Source organism: Bos indicus, chromosome 1 (genome assembly GCF_029378745.1).
Source record: "Bos indicus isolate NIAB-ARS_2022 breed Sahiwal x Tharparkar chromosome 1, NIAB-ARS_B.indTharparkar_mat_pri_1.0, whole genome shotgun sequence".
NCBI classification, from domain to species: Eukaryota; Metazoa; Chordata; class Mammalia; order Artiodactyla; family Bovidae; genus Bos; species Bos indicus.
In genome coordinates, this window is record NC_091760.1 from 127,618,486 (window position 1) to 127,645,516 (window position 27,031).

Consider the following 27,031-nt stretch of genomic DNA (forward strand, 5'->3'; position numbering starts at 1 on the left):
AGAAGTCACACCAGAAAATAACCCATGAGATAGAGTGAGACTAAAAAACCCCAGAGAAGATGAATGATACAAAGGCCATGGATATTAAGTTTGGGCTAAGCTGTCTTTGTGAGTTGATGTTGTAGGTCACTAGAGCAGTAAAGAGAAAGTCTTAAAAGCAGCCAAAGAAAAAGACAAATTATGTTCAAAAGAAAAAAGATAAAAGTAACTGCAGACTTCTTTTCAGAAACAATGTAAGCAGAAGACAGTGGAGCAACATCTTGAAAGTATTAACTGTCAGCCAAGTATTCTATATCCAGGAAAAAAATCTTAAAAAATGAAGGCAAACATACCACACATACTAAAACTCAGAGAAGTCATCACAAGTAGGTCAGGACTATAATAAATCTATAAAGAAAGTCCTTCAGATCAAAGGAAAATGATACTAGTGTTGTCTTTGGCAACACATATACTAAAATTGGAACAACAGAGATTAGCATGGCCCCTGAACAAAGATGAGGCACAAATACATAAAATGTTAAAAAAAGGGAAAATGATACTAGAGAGAAATTTGGATACATCCAAAGGAATGAAGAAGACTAGAAATGGTAAATGTGTGAATAGGTATAAAAGACTTACCCTTCTTTTTAAGAAAATATTAACTGCTTAAAACAAGTATAATGATAATATGTTTGGGGATTTATAACAGTAAAATATATGATAACAGTAAAACAAAGAATGAGAGGGAATGGAAATGTAAGATTTTTAAACTATAAGTGAAATAGTATATTATTTGAAGGTAAATTGTGATAAACTAAAATGAATAGTGTGCAATCACTAAAAAAAAAAGTATAGCTAATGGAACAATAAAAGAGATAAAAATGGAATTATAAATATTATTCAATCCAAAAACAGAAATATACTTTAAATTGAACAGAAAAAAAAACCACATACGACAAAGAAAACAAATAACATGATGGTATGTTAAAATCCAGTCATATTGATAATCATATTAAATATAGCTGTCTAGATAAAAAACAGTTAAAAGACAAAGATTGTCCAAATAGGTTTTTAAAAAAATAAGATCTCAACTATCTGCTGTTTATAAGAATTTAGATAAAAAAATATAGATAGGCTAAAAGTAAAACGACAGAGACAGATATATCATGCTAATATCAATCTAAAGAAGATTGGAGTGGATATATTAATATTAGTCAAGTTAGATTTCAGAGACGGGAATAAGACCAGAGATAAGAGAAAAATATTACTAGGGATTTCATAATGATAATAAGGGTCAATTCTGCAAGAGACTTAAGAACCCTAAAAGTTCATGCAGCTAATAACAGTGCTTCAAAATACATGCAGTAAAATTGATTAAACTGCAAGGAGATATTTGTTGTTGTTGTTCAGTCTCTAAGTCATGTCCGACTCTTTGCAATCTCATAGACTGCAGCATGCCAGGCTCCTCTGTCCTCCGCTATCTCCTGGAGTTTGCCCAAATTCATGTTCATTGAGTAAGTGATGCTATCTAACCATCTTATCCTCTGCTGTTCTAGTCTCCTTTTGCCTTCAATGTTTCCCAGCATCAGGGGCTTTTCCAATGAATCAGCTCTTTGTATCGGGTGGCCAAAGTACTGGAACTTCAGCATCAGTCTTTCCAATGAATATTCAGGGTTGATTTCCTAGAGGATTGACTGGTCTGACCTCCTTGAAGTCCAAGGGACTCTTAAGAGTCCTCCAGCACCACAATTCGAAAGCATCAATTCTTTGGCACTCAGCCTTCATGATCCAGCTCATACATCCATACATAACTACTGGAAAAACCATGGCTTTAACTATATGGACCTTTGTTGGCAAAGTGATGTCTCTGCTTTTTAATATGCTGTCTAGGTTTGTCACAGCTTTCCTTTCAAGGAACAAGTGTCTTTTAACTTTGTGGCTGTAGTCACTGTCTGCAGTGATTTTGGAGCCCAAGAGAAAAAAATCTCACTGTTTCCACTTTTCTCCCTTCTGTTTGCCATAAAGTGATGGGACCAGATGACCAAATCTTAGCTTTTATTAATGTTGAGTTTCAAGCCATCTTTTTCACTGTCCTCTTTCAGCCTCATCAAGAGGCTCTTCAGTTCCTCTTCACTTTCTACCATTAAAGTGTATCATCTGCATATCTAAGATTGTTGATATTTCTTACAGTAATCTTGATTCCACCTTGTGATTCATCCAGCCTGGTATTTTGCATGATGTTCTCTGCAAATAAGTTAAATGAACAAGGTGACATTATACAACCTTGTTGTACTCCTTTCCCATTTTAAACCAGTAAGTTGTTTCATGTCCAGTTCTTTTTTTTTTTTTTAAGAAAAATGATACAAGTAAATTTATTTACAAAACAGAAATAGACTTACAGACATAGAAAATAAACCTATGTTTACCAAACAGGGAAGTGGAGAAAGGGATAAATTAGGAGTTTGAGATTAACATATAAACACTGCTGCTACTAAGTCACTTCAGTCGTGTCCGACTCTGTGTGACCCCATAGACGGCAGCCCACCAGGCTCCACCGTCCCTGGGATTCTCCAGGCAAGAACACTGGAGTGGGTTGCCATTTCCTTCTCCAATGCAGGAAAGTGAAAAGTGAAAGGGAAGTCGCTCAGTCGTGTCCGACTCTTAGTGACCCCGTGGACTGCAGCCTACCAGGCTCCTCCGTCCATGGGATTTTCCAGGCAAGAGTACTGGAGTGGGGTGCCATCGCCTTCTCCGTCATGTCCAGTTCTAACTGTTCCTTCTTGACCCACATATAGGTTTCTCACAAGACAGATAAGGTGGTCTGGTACTCCCATGTCTTTAAGAATTCTCCAGTTTGTTGTGATCCACATAGTCAAAGGCTTATCACAGTCAACTGAGGCAGAAGTAGATGGTTTTTTTCTGGAACTTCCTTGCTTTCTTAATGATCCAAGGAATGTTGGCAGTTTGATCTCTGATTCCTCTGCCACTTTGAAACCCAGCTTGTACATCTGGAAGTTCTTGGTTCACACACTGCTCAAGCCTAGCTTGAAGGATTTTGAGCATAACCTTGTTAGCATATGAAATGAGCACAATTGTATGGTAGTATGAACATTCTTTGACGTTGTCCTTCTTTGGGATTGGAATGAAAACTGACCTTTTTCAGTCCTGTGGCCAGTGCCGAGCTTTCCAAATTTGATGATATATTGATACTTTTAAAATTACAATTATCTCTATCTCAATAATTGATAGAGCAAGTTAACAGAAAATTTGTAAAGATATAGCAGATGTTACAACACTTGAGCAACACTGCTGACCAGCTTGACCTAACTGACATTTATGGAATATTTTCCTCCAATAATAGCAGAATACACATTCTTTTCAAGTGCACATGGAAGATTTACCAAAATTGATCATAAATTTTGATCAGTTGGGTCATAAAACTGGTATGTTTTCCACCCACAGCAGAATTTACTTAGAAATCAACCAAAAAAAAAAATGAAAATTTAACAAATATGTGAAAACTAAACAGCCCTCTTCTAATAATCCATAGGTCAAAGAAGAAATCAAGAGGGCAATTAGAAAATAGCTTGAGTTGAATAACAATAAAGATACAATATATCAAAATTTGTAGGATGCAACAAAAGAATACATCAGTTCAGTTCAGTTCATTTCAGTCACTCAGTCATGTCTGACTCTTTGTGACCCCATGAATCGCAGCACGCCAGACCTCCCTGTCCATCACCAACTCCCGGAGTTTACCCAAACTCATGTCGATTGAGTTGGTGATGCCATTCAACCATCTCATCCTCCGTCGTCCCCTTCTCCTCCTGCCCTCAATCTTTCCCAGCATCAAGGTCTTTTCAAATGAGTCAGCTCTTCGCATCAGGTGGCCAAAGTATTGGAGTTTCAGCTTCAACATCAGTTCTTCCAATGAACACCCAAGATTGGTCTCCTTTAGGATGGACTGGTTGGATCTCCTTGCAGTCCAAGGGACTCTCAAGAGTCTTCTCCAATACCTCAGTTCAAAAGCATCAATTTTTCGGTGCTCAGCTTTCTTTATAGTCCAACTCTCACATCCATACATGACTACTGGAAAAACCATAGCCTTGACTAGATAGACCATTGTTGGCAAAGTAATGTTTGCTTTTTAATATGCTGTCTAGGTTGGTCATAACTTTCCTTCCAAGGAATAAGTGTCTTTTAATTTCATGGCTGCAGTGACTATCTGCAGTGATTTTGTAGCCCAAAAAAATAAAGTCTGACACTGTTTCCACTGTTTCCCCATCTATTTGCCATGAAGTGATGGGACTGGATGCCATGATCTTAGTTTTCTGAATGTTGAGCTTTAAGCCAACTTTTTCACTCTCTTTCACTTTCATCAAGAGGCTCTTTAGTTCTTCTTCACTTTCTGCCATAAGGGTGGTGTCATCTGTGTATCTGAGGTTATTGATATTTCTCCTGGCAATCTTGATTCCAGCTTGTGCTTCTTCCAGCCCAGTGTTTCTCATGATGTACTCTGCACATAAGTTAAATACGCAGGGTGACAATATACAGCCTTGACATACTCCTTTCCCGATTTGGAACCAATCTGTTGTTCCATATCTAGTTGTAACTGTTGCTTCCTGACCTGCATACAGATTTCTCAAGAGGCAGGTCAGGTGGTCTGGTATTTCCATCTCTTGAAGAATTTTCCACAGTTTATTGTGATCCACACAGTCAAAGGCTTTGGCATAGTCAATAAAGCAGAAATAGATGTTTTTCTAGAACTTTCTTGCTTTTTCAATGATCCAGCAGATGTTGGCAATTTGATCTCTGGTTCCTCTGCCTTTTCTAAATCCAGCTTGAACATCTGGAAGTTTACAGTTCACGTATTGCTGAAGCCTGGCTTGGAGAATTTTGAGCATTACTTTGCTAGCATGCAGATGAGTGCAATTGTGCAGTAGTTTGAGCACTCTTTGGCTTGCCTTTCTTTGGGTTTGGAATGAAAACTGACCTTTTCCAATCCTGTGGCCACTGCTGAGTTTTCCAAATTTGCTGGCATATTGAGTATACTTAGCATTAACATAAATATTTATATTTGAATTAAAAAGGTTTAAAGTCAATAACTTAAACCTCTACCTTAATAAACTAGAAAGAGAGGAGAGCATATTATACCCAAGGTAAGCAGGATAAAAGAAATGATAAAAAAGAATAGATCAAGGAAATTGAATAAAGATTAACATTAGAAAAAGCCAGAAGTTGTTTTTTTGTAAAGATCAATAAAACTGACAAATTTCCAATCAGATTAATTGGAAAGGAGAAAACAAATCAAGAATTTCAAACATGGAAGAAGCGATATCACTACAGATCCCACATGAAAAAGATTATAAGAAAATATATGAATAACTTGATACCAATACATTTGAAAAGTTAAATGACATGAACAAATTTCTTGAAAAGACACAAAGTTTTACTCAAAAAAAAAAAACAAAAAAGCCAGAACAGCCATCTGTCGATTAAAAAATTGAAGTTGTAGTTTAAATATCTTTCCATAAAGAAAACTCTAAGTCCAGATATCTTCATCATTGAATTTTAGCAAATATTTAGAGATGAAATAATGTGAATTCTACACGACTTATTTCATTAAGTAGAAGAGGAGGAAACACTTCCTAACTCATTCTGTGAGGCCAGAATTACCCTGATCCCCAATACCAGCTGAAGACATTACAAGAGAAGTATAGACTAACATTCTTCATGAACATAGACACAAAAGTTATTTTCTTTTTTTAATTAAAAAAATATTTTCATTGCTGTGCATGGGCTTTTTCCTAGTTGTGGTGAGCAGGGGCTAGTCTCTGCTGCAGCATAAGGGCTTCTCATCATGGTGGCTTCTCTTTTTGTGGAGTACATGCTCTAGAGTGTGGGCGCAGTAGTTATGGCACATGGGCTTAGCTGCCCCATAGTACATGGAGTCTTCCCAGATGAGGGATTGAACCTGTTGTCTCCTGATTCTTAACCACTGGACCACCAGGGAAGTCCAATGCAAAAATGCTTAACAAAATGTTAGCAATATACTAAAAGGATAATACATTAGAATATAGTAAATCTAGTGTTGTACTATGGGTTAACAAAATTAAGTTTACTAATATATTTACTATAAAAAATACCAGCAAAGTTATCCAAGTTGTAAATCTCATCCTTCCTGAATAAGGAAATACATTAGAGAAGGAATTTATTACTTTATAAATAGGGACTTCCCTGGTGATTCAGTGGTTAAGAATTAGCCTTCCAACACAGCGGATGTGGGTTGGATCCTTCGTCTGGGAACTAATATCCCATGGGGCAACTAAACCCCTGCACCACAACCACTGAGGCTGAGCTCCAGAGCCTGCAGATCACAACTATTGAAGCCTGTGCACAGCAACGAAGAACGACTGCAGACAAAAATAAATAAATATACAAATAATTATTTTTTAAAAATAGTCTTCAATCAAGCCCTCAAGCCCCAAATCTTGGCTATGCTCTATTGCCCTTGATTGCCCCAAGATGCTATAACTACTGATGTCCTAAGATGGACAATTGTCCTAAGAGCCAATCCAGAAAGCTTTCTCACAGGGCTACCCCTGCTCACTTATGGCTTGGCCTACTGGGCATGCATTTTCAGGAGAGTGGACAGGGAGACAATCAAGGGTGGGAAGATAAAAGCGGCAAGGAAATATTCTGTTTTCTAGAAGCTTCCAAGAATAGCTCTTTCTCCTTTTAAGGAGATTGGGACAATTTTGTAATCAAACACAAAGGAGTGTTCACTCTTGAGTAGGCTGCCTTTCTTCCTCACGTCACATTGCTTAGATTTACATTATATCCTGACCATAGGGAAGAAAAATCTGGAAGTCATACCTCTTGCCTTGCCTTAGTTGTCAATTTTTTTAAATGGGGCTTCTAATGAGGTCTTCAAGACCCATTTGTGGGCTAACATACAACTATCTGCCATGCCATTTTCATGATTTCAGGCCTTCCCACAGATCAGGTACCAATGACAGGATGGATCACTGCTTTCCTCTCAGCTGAAAATCTCACTTGGCACGACTCACAAGCTGCAATTAAATGATTGTCCCCATGATTTAACCCAAGCACCTCATTTTGGAAGGTGAACAAATAAACCATTTTAGTTTTCTACTCACCATGTTAATATTTGAGTTAATTCCAACAAGTCATTTTCTCCTTCTTTTCCCTTTCCATCTATACCATTATCTGCTAAATACAACTTCACCAACCAAGGACCAGTTTCAATCAAATCTTTAATTTTTTTCTTGATTCCTGTAGAAAGACCAGAGTATTTGATTATTTTTAGACAATAGTTCTCCCATTTCACCACCTTAATTGATTTTAATTTTTAAGATTATACTGATCTAACTTGTGTCGGAGAAGGCAATGGCACCTCACTTTAGTACTCTTGCCTGGAAAATCCCATGAACAGAGGAGCCTGGTAGGCTGCAGTCCATGAGGTCGCTAAGAGTCAGACACAACTGAGCGACTTCACTTTCACTTTTCACTTTCCTGCATTGGAGAAGGAAATGGCAACCCACTCCAGTGTTCTTGCCTGGAGAATCCCAGGGACGGGGGAGCCTGGTGGGCTGCCATCTATGGGGTCGCACCAAGTCGGACAGGACTGATGCGACTTAGCAGCAGCAGCAGTGGATCAGACAGGCAGCAGACCACCAAACAGTGACCATGACTGTTTTTGGGGTGCAAGTTTGATTTTGGCAAGTGCTTTGGAGCTTCTTCTTGGTCCAGCCACTGAGGTAGTCATTGCTGATTGTTGTATACAATCCACTTTTTGTCACACATCACAATCCCATTGAGAAATGGTTCATTATTGTGTAGAATAAGTGATGACTCTTCAAAACGATGACTTTTTGATTTGTGGTCAGTTCATGAGGCATCAACTTAATAAGCTTTTTCACTTTTCAAATTTGCTTCAAATGCTGAATGACTGTAGAATGGGTGACGCTGAGTTCTTTGACAATTTCTCATGTAGTTGTAAGAGGATCAGCTTCGATGGTCCTCTCAGTTGGTCGCTGTCAATTTCCAACGGCCAGCCACTATGTTCCTCATCTTTAAGGCTCTCGTCACCTTTGCAGAAGTTCTTGAATACTGTATGTTAGCAGTTCCTGAGCCAAATGCATTGTTGATGTTGTGACTTGTCTCTGCTACTTTATGACTCATTTTGAACTCGAATAAGAAAATTGTTCAGATTTGCTTTTTGTCTAACATAATTTCCATAGTCTAAAATAAATATAAAATGAACAGCTAGTAATAAGTCATTGGCAAATAAACAAAAAGAAAGAAATACACATTAAAATGATGTATAACACTTATTTAACTGTGAAGAAAGCTGAGCGCTGAAGAATTGATGCTTTTGAACTGTGGTGTTGGAGAAGACTCTTGAGAGTCCCTAGGACTGCAAGGAGATCCAACCAGTCCATTCTAAAGGAGATCAATCCTGGGTGTTCTTTGGAAGGAATGATGCTAAAGCTGAAACTCCAGTACTTTGGCCACCTCATGCAAAGAGTTGACTCATTGGAAAAGACTCTGATGCTGGGAGGGATTGGGGGCAGGAGGAGAAGGGGACGACAGAGGATGAGATGGCTGGATGGCATCACCGACTTGATGGACGTGAGTCTGAGTGAACTCCAGGAGTTAGTGATGGACAGGGAGGCCTGGCATGCTGCAATTCATGGGGTCACAAAGAGTCGGACATGACTGAGTGACTGAACTGAACTGAACTGAACATAACCACATTTATTTAAGAATGTATTCCAATATGAAATGGCAAATTTCAATAATGCAAAACTGCAATTACTTTTGCACCAACTTAATACAAGGATTCAGCCCTCTAAAAGAGCTTGCAAAATTATCATGTTTTTTGAGTTCTAGAAGGACAAATTTGAAGAAAGAACCATCCTGCCTGAGTTCAGTGGTCCTGGAGCCTGGTTCACCCTCGTTCTATACAGCTTTCACAAAATTCACATTTTGGGGGGGTATTTAATTTTTATTGGAGTGCAGTTGATTCACAGTATCATATTCACATTTGATTTATAAGTTTAGGAGTTTGGCAAAGGAAAAAAAAAAAAACAGGAAGGAGATAGAGAAAGAGAAAAGAGTTATGGATATAATGCTGGTTTATCCACTCATAAGTGTGAGATGAGAGAGCTAAATCTCCAGTTAGGAAGCTGATCGCTTCCCCTGGGGCCTCCAAGAGTTTGTAGGTAAATGCTTTGTGTGCACTGACCCTGGGAATCACAGCCAACTACTTCACGAGAGGCTTGACTGAACACCAGTGACCTGTTCCAAAGTCAGGAAGAAAATGCATGGAACTTAGAGATAACATATATCTATACACCGTCTTGTGTTGGCGATTCAAAGGATTATAAAGGCTCATTTACGGACTTTCCTGGTGGTCTGGTGGTTAAGACTCTGCACTTCCAATGCAGGGGGTGTGGGTTGGATCCTGGTGGGGAAACTAAGATTCCCACATGCCGCCTGACCAAAAGAAAAAGAAGGAATGAAGAAATGAAAAGGGAGATTTTAAAGGCTTATTTAAGGAATTTCCTGGCACTCTAGTGGTTAGGACTCAGTGTTTTTATTGCCATGGCCTGGGGTTCAATTCCTAGTCAGGAACTAAGATCCCACAAGCTGTGCATCCAGAAAAAAAAAAAAAAGCTCATACTAATTTTGCCTGAGGTACTGACTTGAGAATCTAACCCCAGGGCTGGATGGGACTCTTCTGTTCTTGAATTCATTCAGCATTCAACAAATATTTTTGAGCTCTTATTATGGGCCAGCCACAGTTCTAGCTGCTGGGAATTTAACAGGGAGCAAAAGAGACAGAACTTCCTGCCCTCATGAAGCTGAGGGAGTACATTACCTAGTGTGTGGGATGAGCGAAGAAGAGACGAGAGTGGATGATAACTCAGGGTATGTTTTCAAGTCATGAAAGATAACTGACTTTTTAGGGAAACATGACAAATCTGGACATTGGATCATTCTAGCTTGCCAATTTAAAAATAAAAGCATGCTTTTAGAAAAGATCCAATTGGTTTATTTGGATATAAATGTAATCTGCTGAGTTACTAAAGGAAATAGGATTTATTTTCCTTCAAGACATAGTTGGAGGGATGACAACTAGCCTATCCTTTAGTTTTACTGAAGATAAGCCTAACTGGTCCACCCCTCATTTGTCCTTACATTCAGGGTATGAGAATGATAGCTAATGACAGCCGTTATGAATTATATAACAGTACCAATGTCCTAGCACAGCATCTGGCACACCATAGGTATTTAATAACTGTTTCTTGAATAAATGAGTGAATCAATGAATAAGTGTAATCATGTTGTAGAAAATTTTATCTCACCATTCATTGTATTTCCAAGCCTGGTATAGTTAATAATGCCTTGAGACACACAACTCATGAACATGAAGAAAGTATGATTTTTCTGTTTTTGACATCTCTTCACAAATACAAATGCCTTTGAGAAGTTGACTACCCAGAATGATTAACAATGTGGATACTGATTGCAGGTGGCACTCATTTCTGTTTGCCCCCTCCTAGCATGCCAGAAAGCAGCAGTGAGGAAGCATGAGGCCAAGGAGGCCAAGGCCAAAGGCCAAATTCCTGTGCAGCTGCTCAGCTTTGCAAGGAAAGAAACAAAATGGTCTCAGTCAGTCATCATCCTGCACTGAGCCAGCGTGGCATTAACGTGTGCAACTGGAGAGGAAGGAGGCTCCCCAGCTTGTTATTGTCCTGGTCCAGCTTGCATTCCCATGGATAAAACAATCCAAATCTCACTCCAACTGGTAAGAGAGGTAATAATGTCATCTGGGCCCATGAAAAATAACCAGTTTAGAAAGTGCTAGTCCAAGGCACTCTCCAGAATTTAGACCTCTAGGGAGTCCCACATGCCCTGTTAGAGGGTAGGAAGGCTAATGCTGCCTTAGGTCAGGGGACTTCCTGCTCCAAGACCCTAACTAAATTTCAAGCAGAATCAAATTCTCTTCTTTGAATGGGAAACAAATTTCTTGGAGTAAGAGTGAGTCCATGCTCAGCTCCTGGTAATACTTGATCCACCCCAGCTGTATTCACTCCAGCCTAGTTTTACCTAATCTTACACTTCTTTAAACAAAAACAAGCTCACCAACAATGAGCACTTTAATTGACCCTCCTCTGTCTCAGAGACCTTAGTAGTGGAATAGCAATGCCTGCTGTGCCTGCGACAGAATGGTGTACTGAAATGAGAAGAATCTCCAGGTTTGAAACCTCTCTGAAAAATGCTGCGTGACTCCCCAGAAAGTCACTTAACTTCTCTGAACCTAAATGTCCCCAATGCTGACATATAGATCATAATACTCATATCCTGGGCTTCCCAGTTGGCACTAGTGGTAAAGAACCTGCCTGCCAATGCAGGAGACATAGAGACGTAGGTTCGATCCCTGGGTCAGGAAGATCCCTTAGAGGAGGGCATGACAACCCACTCCGGTATTCTTCCTGGAGAATCCCATGGACAGAGGAGCCTGGCGGGCTACAGTCCATAGGGTTGCAAAGAGACACAGCCGAAGTGACTTGGAACACACACATGCACTCATATCCTAAATGCACTGTGAAGACTGACTGGGAAGCACGGTGGAATAAAGATTGCAGAGTCATGTAGTGCACAGCAAATATTACTGCCTAACTTTCCAGCTTCATTTCTGGATTGTGTGTCATTGAAATCCTGGGATGGGTCCAACCTGATGGAGAACCTCCAGGTATAAAATGTCCCCACTTCTGCCAGTGCCTCCCTGAGGATCAGATACATGTTTCTGACAACTGCATGCCTCACCAGGGAGCCATACCACAGATCCAATGTAGACTTGCCCTACCTTGAGCTTCCTCCCATTTTCTCTTCAATTAATCTCTGAGATTCCCCAGCTATTCCTGATTTCAGAACCTTTCTTACCACCCTCACTAGGTCCTGTCAATTCTCCTTCCTAAATATATCTAGACTCTATATTTCCATCACTGCAGTCTCAGTTCTGCCCTCTATCTTCTTTTGCCTGATCTGTAAAAACCTCTAAACTAGTCTCCCATTGTCCTGATGTCCATCTCTAAAACAAGTGCTGCAAAGCTGCTGGAGGTTCTTTTTAAAAATCCAGCTCTTATTATGTCACTGTCTTGTTCCAAATGCATCATGGCTCCCCCTCTGCACACAGAAGAAAGTCCTGTTCCTTAACAACATTTGTGGCTTTTGGCCATATGTGTCCACTGGCCTCCAGCCCTCTCCCCATAATCACTCTGCAGTGAATGTCACACTTTCCAGATGCTGAACACTCCAGGCACCTTCACCCCGAGCCTTTTCTCACCTGGTTCCCTTTGCCTTGGAGAAGGAAATAGCAACCCACTCAAGTACTCTTGCCTGGAAAATCTCATGGATGGAGAAGCCTGGTAGGTTACAGTCCATGGGGTCGCAAAGAGTCGGACACGACTGAGCGACTCCACTTCACTTCACTTCCCTTCCCTTTGCCTAGAATGCTCTCTCTTTCACAGCTGATGAACCTCTTCTCATTCCTTCCAGCTGCTGTGCTGTGCTGTGCTAAATCGCTTCAGCTGTGTCCGACTCTTTGTGACCCTGTGGACTGTAGCCTGCCAGGCTCCTCTGTCTGTGGAATTATCCAGGCAAGAATACTAGAGTGGGCTTCCATGCCCTCCTCCAGGGCATCTTCCCCACCCAGGGATCAAACCTGTGTCTCTTTCTCCTCCTGCATTGGCAGGCAGGTTCTTTACCACTAGCCCCACCTGGGAAGCCCCATTCCTTCCAGAGAGAGCTGTTTCCCATATGAGCCCACATCCAAAGATCAAGTGTAAATTTTTATGGAGCCAGAAATTCCCATCTAGCCTCTTCTGAGACCAACAGATGGGTATCACTCATTCCGGTGGGCATCAGAATGCGAACCATTACTCAGTGTTCATCTGTGGATGCCAGGTCCCGGTAGGACCTTCTTCTTGAAGTTGGCTTTTGTCTTTTTAAACTTATTAAAACAGCTTATTTCCATCAGCAAGGAGCATGTGCGATTTTCTGTGTGATTACCAGAGGTTTATCAGCCAGAATATAAATCCTATTGATTGCAGGACTTAAGGAAGCAAAGTGTAATTAGTGTTGGGTGATTCACACCTTGGACCTTGGAACCTGTCCACAAAGATTCCATTGTCTAGCTATCACTCAGGATAAAATCTTGAGTAAAACAATTTCTGGATTATAACCAGTAATTTCCTGACTTGGAACTAATAAAGCTGTTTTGAAGATTACATCTTGACTTTTGAACTTGACCCTTGCATTCCTTAAAGCCACTAGCATTCCTATGGTCTGTGGCAATGATATAAACACGAATAGTTTATTTGGGGAAGTGAATTTGCCACCTGAGTGACTTTAGTACTGTAGCAACGGTCTGTCTGGAATAGAAAATGGCAACCTACTCCAGTATTCTTGCCTGGAAAATTTCATGGATAGAGGAGCCTGGTAGGCTTCAGTCCACAGGGGTGCAAAGAATCGGATACAATTGAAAGCACATGCAAGCTTGGGGACTGAGCATGTGTCAGATTTTGCTCTCTGAACACATCTAAGCCATATGTTTGGGGCTCCCAGTTCTAAATCCTTGAGAGTTAGGACAATCCTGGAAACTATGGTGTGGGGCTTGGGCTGGGAAATGGAGCAGACCCAGGGGACAGAGCACTCCTAAGTCCTTGCTGGGTCTTCTGAACTTTGAGGGCCTTGAGGTGACATGACAAGTCAAGCTGAATGGGGCACAGGGAGCTGTCTTATCTGCAGATGACTATTTCTGAGGACCTCTCAGTGATTTTCAGTGTTCATCCATCCTCTGGCTCCTTATGGACCTGACAAGCGTGTGACTAAGGTAGGCCAAGCCAGACCTCACCCACGTGAGTGCTGATGTTGTCAAGTTCCTGTAATTCATTTGGAAGGAATAGAAAGGGTGTCAGGCTTCTGAATAGGGGTATAGTAGAGTTCAACTTTCCAAGCAGCAGACCAAAAGCCTCTTGTCCACAAAGGGGCGAGCATAAAAATAGTTTGGCTGTTTCCAATTGGGACCAAATGGAAACCATCTGGACTCCTCACCCAGGAGGTTGATGTAAATCAGCTCTATCTGAATCTTATTTTGAAACATGTAGAACTCTTCTACCAAAGACCAACCTCATCCTCAGACAAATAAACACCTTATGACTGTGAAAGTAACTATCCAGTATAGGAAGCTGTTTTTTAATTTGCTTTGTGAAGTCTGGATAGCATGAAAATGCTCTACTTTGACAAGAGGCTACAAAGTAAATAAATATTAGATACAAAGTGGTTTCTATTGATTCCAGGCACAGAATTCCTTGGGAGACAAAAGACTTTAATGCTCCCATTGTCTATTGGATTAAGTCCAAACTTTTGGCCTGGCATGCAATCCTCCTTAATGTGACGCACCCCTCTTGCCATGTCTACCCTCCCATGTACTCTTGTTCCAGCTAAGATTATAGGCTTGTGGCTTGCATTGCCTTTTTTTTTTTTTAATGTATTTATTTATGTCTGTGCTGAGTCTTCATCCCTGCTGTATGGACTTTTCTCTAGTTGTGGTGAGCGGGGGCTACTCCCTAGTTTCAGCGCGTGGGCTTCTCATTGCCGGAGCTTCTCTTGTCGCTGAGCACGGGCCATAGAACTCGAGGGCTTCAGTTGTGGTTCCCGGGCTCCAAAGCACAGGCTCAGTAGCTGTGGTGCACAGGTTTAGTTCTTTCTCCGAATATGGGATCTTCCTGCATCAGGGATTGAACCCATGTCTCCTGTATCGGCAGGTGGATTCTTTACCCCTGTGAGCTGCCAGGGAAGTCCTGCATTGTTTTTTAATTAAAAATTTTTCTTAAATAGTGCTAGTGGATTTTGGAAAATCTACTAAAGGGGGAAAGAGGAAGGAGGAAGAGGAGGAGGAAGAGCACCATACTAGGTTATCGTTTGTTTTAGACAGTTGCCATTTGGGAATATTTTCAACCAAAAATGCTCTCAGAGGAGTTGGCTGGGGTTCCTCTGGGGATGAGGAGGATCAGTGTGTCCAAGCCAGGTTGCCGTACAGAGGACAGTCCTTACACTGGGCTGGATGACATCTGAGGGGATAGGACTGTTGAGTCACTATTCAGCAGAAAGACTATTCACATCAGACAACAGCCAGGGCCTGATAAATGTTCTCACTTTACCTTTTCATCTGGCTTTTTTAGATCACTAAATTATATTTTTTTCAAATTCAGTGAGATTTCACAGAAAAGAAACAAGAATAATTCAAGGACAGAAAAAAGACCACGTAAGAACAGATTAAAATTGGGGACGAGAAAGCCAAAGGGTGAAAAGCTTCATTATAAGGGCCTACTACCACAAATTACAAAACAAAAAAAAAGTGGACTAAAACAGAATAACAGAAAGTTAGGCTAGCCTCCACGAGGAATTTCCCAAAGACTGCTCATGACACATCCAGTGATCAATCATCTTGTGCTGTCTCTTCGTAACTTCAAAATGTTAAAGCTAGAGTGGAATTTAGGAAGCTGTGAGCACAAGTCCTTGACTTGCAAAACAGGAGGCTGAGACCATCAGGGCGAGTACTGGGAATGGAATCCTGGTTCCCTACCATTTAGTGCAAACCTTTAATACTTGGACAGCTTCTCTCTTAGTTTAATCTTGCTCAGAGGTTATGGAGCTGGTGACTTCTTAAAATTCCCTCTAAATTACCCTGTTTCTACCTTTTTTAAACTGGAGCATAATTGCTTTACAATGTTGTGATGGTCTCTGATGTGCAGCAATTCGAATCAGTCATGATTTTACATACGTTCCCTCTCTCTTGAGTCTCCCTCCTCCCCTCATCCCATCCCTCTAGGTCGTCACAGAGTGCCAGGCTGGGCTCCCTGTGTTAATCAGCAGCTTCCTGCTAGTTGTCTAGCCTTCACATGGCAGTGTATATATGTCGATGCTACTCTCAATTTGCCCTATCCACGCCTTCCCCTGCCATGTCCAGCAGACTGTTTTTCTAGATTCCACATACATGTGTGTGTGCGTGTGTGTTAATATACAATATTTGCTTTTCTCTTTCTGACTTACTTCACTCTGGATAAAAGGCTCTAGGTTCATCCACCTCACTACAACTGACTCAAATTTGTTCCTTTTTATGGCCGAGTAATATTCCATTGTATATATGTATGACAGCCTCTTTATCCATTCATCTGTCGATGGACATCTAGGTTGCTTCTGTGTCCTGGCTATTGCAAATAGCATTGCAATAAACATTGGGGTGCATGTGTCTTTTTGGATTGTGGTTTTCTCAAGGTATATGCTCCATTTCTACCTCTAAGGAATGACCAGAGGAAAAGAGTTTCCAAGCTGAATTTATCAGGCCTTCTGTTTATTGCAGAGTGTTCCTGTAATTTTTTTTTTTTTTTTTGGACTTGTTGAATGTGGCAGAGTCATATTCCTCTGGTGGTTATAGTTCCCGTGGGTATGGCTAAGCTGGTCAGTACTAGGTTTATATGAAGCCATCAGACACTGAGTCTTTTTCTGCACTTGAGTTTTTCTCTCTGTTTCGGGTAATTACTTTAGTAATTACACACAGGCTATGAAAGGAGGAAGTGATTTACAAGATGAATGAAGTAAGAGGAACAGTTTAAATAACCAAAAATACCTTTTTTTCTCTTCTTCCCTGAGGTATGTTTCACTGTTACAGCCCTGGATGACTCTGCAATCTGGTTCAGAGGTGAACTTCCTCTCTGTCTGGCTGTATGAAAAAAATTAAAAGGTTAAAAAAAATAATAATTCAAAGTTGCATGCATGGATTTTTGACACTCTCTAATATCATTTATTGCCTTCATTTTATGTATACTTTGGGCAGAGGTATTTCTCATAAAAAAGAATTATCTGACCCACTGACTTCACTTCTGTCTTGTCTTTTTCATGTTTCTCCCCTCAAAGGCTTGAAGAAAGCATGCAGCCAGGCAGCACCTGAAGAACCAACCTGAGGTCCGTGTGTAAACCCTTCTTTCAGTTCCACAGTTGCCCTCTATACCAGTGGCTCCATTCTCAGGAATTAGTAAGAATGTAGCAGAGAAGAAAACATTTTTGGCACATTTAAATATATATATTGGAGACAACCCTAGTGGCCCAGTAGTTAAGAATCCACTTTCCAAAGCCAGGGACACAGGTTCGATTCCTGGTCCAGAAAGATTCCACATGCCTTGGAGAAACTAAGCCCATGCACTGCAACTACTGAGCCTGAGCACCCTAGAGCTCCACAACTTCTCAAGAGAAGCCACTGTTGCAACTAGAGAGTAACCACTGCTTGCTGCAACTAGAGAAAGCCTACATGCAGCAGCAGAGACCTGGCGCAGTCAAAAATAAAAATAAATAAATAGGTAAAATTATAAAATAAATAAGTATACATTCTGATATATTATCACACTAGGGTCGCTCTGGACCCTCTTTCCCTCTCTCTCACACCCCACATCCCATCGACCAGGAAGCAGTGTAGATGTAGAGTGTCCTCTGCTGCCGTCTCGTCTCACCTGGGTGGAACCCTCTCACCTCTCACCACCACTGCTCATCCGAGTGACAACAGCCTCCCAGAAGGTCTCTGTGCCCCCCACCCACACTGAGTCTGTTTGCCACACAGACTGAGTGGTCCTTCTCAAACCTAAGTCCCGACTCAGTCCTGATTCCTCTGTGCTTTCCTAACTAACAAGGAAGGCACGTGACTCCTGGCCCCGGGACTGCCCAGGCACCCGCTGCTCCTTGTGTGCAGGCCTTGGGGTGTTCCTGGAACACTCCTCATTTATCTGCAGGCTTGATCCCTCCCCTCCTGTGTCTGTGCACAAATGCCACCTCTTCAAGGAAGCCTATACTCAACCATCTATTTAAAGTCACTCTAGGGACTTCCCTGGTGGTCCAGGGGTTAAGAATCTGCCTTGCAACGCAGGTGATGCCGGTTCGATTCCTGGTGAGGAAACTAAGATCCCACATGCCAGGGGTTAACTAAGCTCCTGTGTTACAACTACTGAGCCCATGCACTCTGAAGCCTATGTGCAACAATGAAAGATCACACAACAAAGATCCTGAGTTCTGCAACCAAGACCCAACATAGCCAAATAAATAAATGCTAAGATAAAAATAAAGTCACTAAATTCACATGCCTTTTGGCCCTATAATTCTACTTCTAAGAATTTTCCGTATTGCTATATTTGCACCTGACCATGTGTGTGTGTGTGTGTGTGTGTGTGTGTATTAGCAAACTATAAAGCTATTTGTATTTGAGGATAAAAATAAAATAAAATCACACCCCAACCATTTTTTCCTTCCCCAGGTTCCCAAACTTACATACCTTGATTGTTTTTTCCTTTTTTCCACAGCAGTTATCATCTTATAGTAAACTATAGCTGGTATATATTTGTTATGCTTTTTAAAAGTTGTCTGACTCCCCCCACCACTCACACACACACACGTACACAAGCACACTGTGTTCCCAGCCCTCTCCTCGGGGCAGGGATCTTTGTTTTATGCTCTAACATGTGTGTAAGAAAAGACACAGGTAAACACACACACACATACATATGATAAAGGAAGGAAGGAGCGTTATTCCCAAAATTGCATTTTATACATTATAACAAGTAATTAAGAAAGCAAACTTGTCATTGGATAGTGAGGCATTCATGCCTCCTTGGTGGTCGGCAGCAGAAAGCTTCTGTGCCCACCTCTGGCAAGAAGCTACCAGGAGCCTCAAGTAGCTCACAGAGCAGGAAAGGAAATCAAACATTTGGGCCTTATGAAGCATTGGCCTCAAGACATTTTTGCCTTCAATAACATCCTAGAAGGAAATGGAAAAGTTATAAACAATCTTGTAACTTTTTAGTTTGGTATCTACACTTGTTCATCATAAGTTTTAAAATTTCAAAGGATGACATTTCTAACATATAGAAAATATTGACATTTAAAAATAAAATCTAGGGTGAGGAGAGGGATAAATTAGGAGTTTGGGATTAACATATACACACTGCTGCTGCTGCTGCTGCTAAGTTGCTTCCGTCGTGTCCGACTCTGTGCGACCCCATAGACGGCAGCCCACCAGGCTCCCCCATCCCTGGGATTCTCCAGGCAAGAACACTGGAGTGGGGTGCCATTTCCTTCTCCAATGCATGAAAGGGAAAAGTGAAAGTGAAGTCGCTCAGTCGTGTCCAACTCTTAGCGATCCAATGGACTGCAGCCTACTAGGCTCCCCCATCCATGGGATTTTACAGGCAAGAGTACTGGAGTGGGGTGCCATTGCCTTCCTTGATATACACACTGCTATATATAAAATAGATAACCAACAAGGACCTCTTGTATAGTATAGGAAACTATAATAAATATTTTGTAATGACCTATAAGGGAAAAAAATCTGAAAAAAGTTATATATGTATATGTAACTGAATCACTTTACATGATTCCCTTTTTTCCTGTGTTTTTACTAGTATTTTCATTTTAATAACTCTATAGAATTTTATATTTGAAAGTCATTTATGGGTCATCCTATAATACTTCTCTGTAAAAAAAAATGCTTCACTTACAAGTATTTAAATTTTAAAAATTTGTTGCGATCATAAGCCTCAAAAGTATTAAACAGTCTTCTGTAGTTATTACTCAATGATTAGACATATGCAATTGATAAATACAATATAGTTTATATATTTTGATAAATCCTAATTAAATAGAAAAATAAAATTTTATTGACCACCTCTCCCAAAGAGATGGATGGTGCTGTTTTATTTATTTTTATAATTAATTCATGTATTTATTAAAGAATATCACTGCTAAAATGAAGCAGACTTCAGCATCAGTGCTTTTTCTCTTTTTTATTGCTATAGTCGTAACTGCTGAGAAATCTTATTCATATGGATGGGAATGGGATAATAGCTTCAGCAGGTTTACTCTCTCTTGTCCTCCAAATACAGGATACCCAGTTCAATTTGAATGTCAGATAAACAAAGAATAATCATTTTAAGTGTATCCCAAACATTGCATGGAACATACTTATAATTAATTAATGGCACCCCACTCCAGTACTCTTGCCTGGAGAATCCCAGGGACGGGGGAGCCTGGTGGGCTGCCGCTTATGGGGTTGCACAGAGTCGGACACGACTGAAGTGACTTAGCAGCAGCATCTAAAATTCAAATAAATCCCAGGAGTTTTATCACAGCAGTATTATTCAATTCTTTGAACTCTTGTGTGTGTGCCAATCGCTCAGTCATTTCTGACTCTTTGCAACCCCATGGACTGTAGCCCATCAGGCTCCTCTGTCCACAGGGTTTTTCAGGCAAGCATACTGGAGTGGGTTGCCATTTCCCTCCACCAGGTGATCTTCTCAACCAAGGGATGGAACCTGCATCCCCTGTGTCTCCTGCATTGCAGGGGAATTCTTTACCTGCTGAGCCATCAGGGAAGCCCTTGAACTCCTGAGTTATGGGCTAAAAACTATATAGTGATTGACCAAAAAAAAAAGTGTGTGTGTGTGTGTAATAAAGTTTTATTAAAGTATAAAAGAGATAGAGAAAGCTTCCAACATAGACATCAAAAGGGGGCAGAAGTAGTACCCTCCTGCTAGTCTTTAGTAGGAAGTTATATACCTACTAGCAGGCTGCTAATTAGAGAAAGGAAATATCTGAGAACTCAGAGACTGGCACCAGGCCCCTCACCTCAACATATATTTTGAGATAACACTGGCACAAGGTGAGTTGTCCTGGATCATAAAACAATTGACATGAATCTTGAAGAAAGGCAGTTTTCCAAGCAAAGACGTAGTCTCATTAACATGGCTTAAGATAACATTTGCATGAGTAAAACATACTGGTTTGTAATGTCATTTCTGAGTCTTAGGCTAACCGGAACTGGAACCAGTTTAAAGAAAGACAGAATCTAGGGTAAACACATAGTTCATTAACATAGTTTAAGAAAAACATTTCCATGAGAAAAATGCACTGGTTAGTTCAAGGTTTGAGAAAAGTTAAGTTTAGGTGGAACCAGGCATCATCATGGCAACACAAAATTTTATTTTATTTTTTTTATTAAAAAATTTTTTTAATGATCTATTTATAACTTAATTCCTCCTTCAATTTTGTTAAAAGCAAAAATTCGAAGCCATGTGACCTGTAAAACATGATTTATTGCTGAGTTATTAGAGTCATTCATTTTTTTTTTTAAACACACTCATATTTTGAACTATCTCTTTGTTTCTGAACCCTAGGGGAGATACTCTGCTCAGATACTTGATGGGGGACAGGTGTGCCTTTCTTTCACAAAGTAGAATGATGATTGTGACCAATGATACCAACCACAGGTACTGGGTCATTATGAAAGGTGAGAATCTGGACATTTTAAGAAACCATCCACATTCCCACAAATGTTGCTACTGGGAAGTTTGTGTGTACTCTTTGTCTTAATGTGTTTGGGCTGTTATAACAAAACATCATAGACTGGGTGGCTTATAAACAATAATTATTTTTCACAGTTCAGAAGAGGTTGGCAAGTCCAAGATCCAGGTACCAGCAGATTCAGTGTCTGGTGAGAGCCTGCATCCTGGTTCACAGATGGCTGTCTTCTTGCTATAATCCCACAAGGTGAAACAGTAAGGGAACTCTGGGGTCTCTCTATTTTTGGCTGTGCTGGGTCTTCAGTGTTCTTCCCTCTGGCTTAGCTGGTAAAGAATCTGCCTGCAATGCGGAAGACCTGAGCTTGATCCCTGGGTTGGGAAGATCCCTGGAGAAGGGAAAGGCTACCCACTCCAGTATTCTGGCCTGGAGAACTCCATGGACTGGGTTTGTGCACAGGTCTTCTCTAGTTGCAGAGAGCGGGGGCTACTCTCTGGTTGCAATGCTTTGGCTTCTCATCGTGGTTGCTTCTCTTGTTATGGAGCATGGACTCTAGAGCACACGGGCTTCATTAATTGCAGCTCATGGGCTCAGTTGCCCTGCAGCATGTGGAATCTTTCCATGTCTCCCGCATTGGCAGGTGGATTCTTAACCACTGGGCCACCAAGGAAGCCCAAGATTAGTGTTCTTGTCAGAAACCAGAGAGCTTGCTCTGTCTGCCTTCACATACCTAGGAAAGACCCTGTGAGGACAAAGCAAGAGGGGGGCCATCAGCTGGCCAGGAAGAGAGCTCTTATCAGGAACCAAAGCAGTTGTAACAGAGACCACAAACTTAGTGGCTTAAAATAGTACACGTATATCATTTTACAGCTCTGGGGGTCAGAGTCCAAAAGGGCTCCTATAGGCAAAAGTCAAGGTGTCAGTGGACCCGCATTCCTTTTGGAGGCTCTGAAAAGAACTTGTTTCCTTGTCCCTTCTAGCTCCTACAGGCCACCATGGCTTATGAACACTACCTCACGTCACTCCAACCTCTCCTTCTATTCTAACACTTCCTTCTCTCTGACTCTAACTGCCTGCCTCCTTCTTACAATGATCTTTTTGCCATGTGAGCAAAGATAGTCACAGGATCTGAAGATTAGGACAAAGACATCTTTGGGGACCTGTTATTCTGTCCCTACACATTCTCAGGAAGAAGAATCTCCTTGAATCACTGGGAAGGTCACCTTTAATTGCAAAACAAAGGTTCCGTCTTTTAGGCGGCCCCAGTGAGCCTAGGAGAATCCCAGGGACGGGGGAGCCTGGTGGGCTGCCGCCTGTGGGGTCGGGCAGAGTCGGACACGACTGCAGCGACTTAGCGACTTAGTGAATGAGCCTAGGACCAAGTTTCCCACAGCTTACCTTGGAGCAGCGGAGGGGGGTTCCCGGTGTCTGGTGGGGAAATGGCCAGTTGGTCTTTCCCCTGCATCTCTGCATACTCTGCCAGGGGTCTGAGGAGACCCAGAGCTCCAGAACATTGCAAGTAATTGCCACCGAGGTGCAGCTCACTGGGGAAGGGGCGAAATACACTGTTCATTAGATATTTTTTCCCCTCTGTCAAATTTAGATTTAAGGTCTTCAACTCATAAAATAATAGGCCTAGTTACAAAATAATACATAAATAATCATAATAAATAATAATAGGCCATGTCATAAAAAATAGACCTAGTAACTGCATCAGCCGGCCAAAACAGGCATTTAGCACAACACCCTTGATTCTCAAATATAACTAAAGGATCTTTCTATTATAATTAAGAAAAGAGAAACAAAATAACTAGAGGAGGAAAACATGATGAGAAACGTAATAAAAAATCTAAGAACTCATGGGTTAGCAGGCTCTGTAAGTAAGTGTTTATATAACTCAAGACGCAACAGTGCCAAGATGTGACGGGGCGGGGGTGGCGGGGAGCAGGGGACCCTCTCACCGAATGGCACTGTGGCATACGATGGAGCCCAGCCTCGGTCCATTCTGTGGCCCCAGACCACAGTAGCGCAGACTGAGGCTCTGAAGCCTTTGGTTGTTCTCCAGGCCTGAGAGAATACTCTCAATTTCTTCATGTGTAAATCTAAAAAGAAAGGATAGGAACTTTAAAATTTATGCTACCCATTGGATTATTAATGTTAAGTACTTCCAAGGCAGTGAGCAGCACTTCTGCTGGTCTCAGTTTAGGCTTCCAGGGCTAGGGCTGCCTGTGGGGGTCGGCTGGGATGAATGAGGTGGGCAGCCTGCCTGTGGAGGAAAGGGGACCCGGAGTCTGCCTCCTGGGCAAAGAGAGCAGAGGACTGTTTGAAGTACCCATTCAAGGGAGCAGATGGAGAGCAAGTTGTGAATCCTGAAGACGAGAGAGGTGGCCCAGTTGGTAGTCTGGGAAGACTCATTGGTACCAGGACTCTGTAAGGAGAATCCTCTTACGCCATGTCCACAGCAGGTTCAGGAAAGTTAAACCTCTCAGCCCTCCTTGGCCCTGAGGTCCTCTTGCCCTAATCTGCACAATCCCTAGAGTTTCAAAGTGAAATCACACCCATCATCTCATTCATGCCAGCAACAGCCTCTGTGGGTAGGTAGGGATTAGGTCAAGAAACTGAGGCCCAGCAACATGTTTGGGGAATTTGCAGAGTCAAGGCTTGAACTTTAAAAAAAAATGAGAACTTGCCTGGTGGCACAGGGCTTCCCAGGTGGCTCAGATGGTTAAGAATCTGCCTGCAACACGGGAGACCTGGGTTGGATCCCTGGGCTGGGAAGACCCCCTGGTGGAGAGCATGGCGACCCACTCCAGTATTCTTGCCTGGAGTATCCCATGGACAGAGGAGCCTGGCAGGCTACAGTCCATGGGATCACAAAGAGTCAGACACGACTGAATGACTAAACTCATATATACTCCCTGGTGGCACAGTGGATAAGAATCCACCTGCCAATGCAGGGGACACAGGTTCGATCCCTGGTCCAGAAAGATCCTACATGCCACAGAATAACTAATCCTGTGTACCACAACTAGTGAAGCCCACACGCCCAGAACCCATGCTCTGCAGCCACTGTAATGAGAAGCCCATGCCCATCAATGAAGAGTAGCCCCTGCTCTCCACAACTAGAGACAGCCCTCACAAAAGAAACGAAGACCTAGCACAGCCAAGAATAAAAATAAATAAAAATTTAAAAAATGAAGTGAACAGTACTGACAGAAATAACTTTAAAATTTATAAATGTATTCAACAAGTAATTATTGAGGACCACAGTGGCTGAGGGGATGCAGCTGTGTATGAGAAAGAGGGGTGTCCTGCCTGCAGGACTTCATAGTCTATCAGGGAAAACGCTGAGGACAGAGCTCCAGTCCCCAGAGGGCAGTGACCTGCAATCTGTCCATGTTGAGGTCTCAGTGCAGACTCCCAGCTACCCAACCCTGACAGCTCTAGGTGTCAGCAGCAGCAGTATTTCCACTGACAATTAAAACAGCTGTTTCAAAAAAAATAGAAACAAAAAAAAAAAAAAAAAATTAAAAAAAAAAAAAAAAAAAAAAAAAAATAAAACAGCTGTTTCTTAAAGACGGGAATTCCTTCTTTCTTCCCCGCAGTGCAGGTCTCTGGGTACAGCACAGCAACTGGAGTCTAGAGGGTCTCCTAGCAGTGGGGTTGGTTCTACTTGGTCCATTTGGGGAACTCTGTGGCTGCTCCTGAATCACTGCACGGTGTCCCGAGGACCCTGTCCTTCTGCTGCCCTGAATTAAGAGACCCTAAGGCTCCTGGTGGCTCAGCGGTAAAGAATCCGCCTACAATGCAGGAGACATAAGAGATGCAGGTTTGATCCCTGGGTCAGGAAGGTCCCCTGGAGGAGGGCATGGTAGCCCACTCCAGTATTCTTGCCTGGAGAATCCCACGGACAGAGAAGCCTTGGCAGGCTTCAGTCTGTAGGTTCACACAGAGTCAGACATGACTGAAGTAACAGCATAAGGCTCCTCCCAGCATTTCAGAAACGCGGAGAATCTCCACAGAATATTGACTTTCCCCAGTTGTGCTGATGGACTTGTTCTCTGTCACCACCAGGGCCCTAATAAGATCCCAGTCCTTTAGTGGGGTCTTTGTGTCACTGAGCTACCACTTCTCAGGCATGACTTCACAGCCCACTGGCCTTTTGAGTACAGGGCACCACCTGGCTCCGTGGCAAGAGTCATAGAATCATAGACTTGGGAAATGGAAGAGATCAGCTCATAGATCAGAGAGGTGGCACGACCAACCCCAGATCACATAAGCAGTTTGAAATCTTTTATGGATTGTAAATTAAGACCCCAGCAGTCTAGTATCATTGATTAAAGGTGGACTCTGAATCAGACACCTGAATTCACATCTAGTCTCCATCCCTAAGAACCAAATGGCCTTGAACAAGCCAGTTAATCCCCCTGAGTTTTTCCTTACCTATAGTCAAGGGTTAGAAACGGTACATATCTATCATTATAATCATACATCTCTATGTAATGGTATATATTGATACATATCTACTGTAATGAGAAAATCCACGTCCTGTGCTTGGCACGCAGTAATAACCATTAGCAAATATTGTCATTATTAGTATTATTGACTTTGACCTCCCCTGACCACTCGGAGCCCAGCCCTCTGAAGGACTTGCTCTGCTCTTGTCTGGCACCATACCTTTCCTCCCACCTTCTTTCCTAGTGAACACTGACCATGTCTATGGAACTGCAATTCCCCTTATCCAAACTACTGCTAAAATGTATATCAACAACTTTTGTGATATTCAGACTTTCCGCCTTGTGCTTTACATAATCAAGAGCGTGTCTCCTCCCTCTGTACACTGAGGACTCCCTTGGACAGTGGCAGTGCCTTAAGTACACTTATATCTTCCTTAGCAACAAGCACCATGCCTTGGACAAACTAGCCTTCGACAAATGTTTGTTAAAAGAATAAACAAATGACTAGAGACTCTTTTTGAGAACCCTAACATTTACTAGGAACATGAACTCTAAGGAAGTTTTAGGGTGTCCTTTGCAGCAATGACTTGATTAGACACAAGGAACTAGGATATTTCCCTCCCCTGCCTTTGCCTCCCCCAGCTGCCAGCGGGGGCGGGCGTAGGCATGGGGAACTTTGAAGGATCTGCATTCCAGCCTTACCTGCAGTAGTCGAGGACAAGAACATGCAGACTGCTGAGATGCAAAGCCTGCCCAAGCCTCCCCAGAGACCATGGATCCATCTTGCAGTCAATGAGTTCCAGGGTGGTAAACGGGCAGCGGGTGTGCCCCTTCGATTCTAGAAGCAAAGCCTGAGAATGCAAGGTTAAAAGTGCAGACACAATGAAAACAAACATGATCTGTGTTTGGTTTTTTATATTCGAGTTTATTCTTCATTTAACTTTTAAACACTACTATGGTTGAATATCGGAGAAGGCAATGGCACCCCACTCCTGTACTCTTGCCTGGGAAATCCCATGGATGGAGGAGCCTCATAGGCTACAGTCCATGGGGTCGCTAAGAGTTGGACACGACTGAGCAACTTTACTTTCACATTTCACTTTCATGCATTGGAGAAGGAAATGGCAACCCACTCCAGTGTTCTTGCCTGGAGAATCCCA

The 27,031-nt window shown here is 41.9% G+C and overlaps 1 protein-coding gene and 1 non-coding gene across 6 annotated transcripts in view; one reads left to right on the top strand and one right to left on the bottom strand.

The window, feature by feature from the left end:
* LOC109564601 (uncharacterized) overlaps window positions 1-27,031 on the bottom strand; it is a 62,550-nt gene that overhangs the window by 21,016 nt on the left and 14,503 nt on the right. For all 5 annotated transcript variants that reach the window (XM_070793875.1, XM_070793878.1, XM_070793868.1 and 2 more), the window contains 5 exons: window positions 26,574-26,722; window positions 23,376-23,516; window positions 22,813-22,958; window positions 16,706-16,798; window positions 7,140-7,275 (listed from right to left, as the gene is read on the bottom strand). In XM_070793875.1, the coding sequence (XP_070649976.1) occupies window positions 7,140-7,275; window positions 16,706-16,798; window positions 22,813-22,958; window positions 23,376-23,516; window positions 26,574-26,722 (665 nt within the window). The remainder of the gene's footprint in view (window positions 1-7,139; window positions 7,276-16,705; window positions 16,799-22,812; window positions 22,959-23,375; window positions 23,517-26,573; window positions 26,723-27,031) is intronic.
* LOC139185295 (U6 spliceosomal RNA) lies at window positions 428-529 on the top strand. Its single transcript, XR_011568914.1, has one exon. It is a non-coding gene; the product is annotated as a U6 spliceosomal RNA (small nuclear RNA).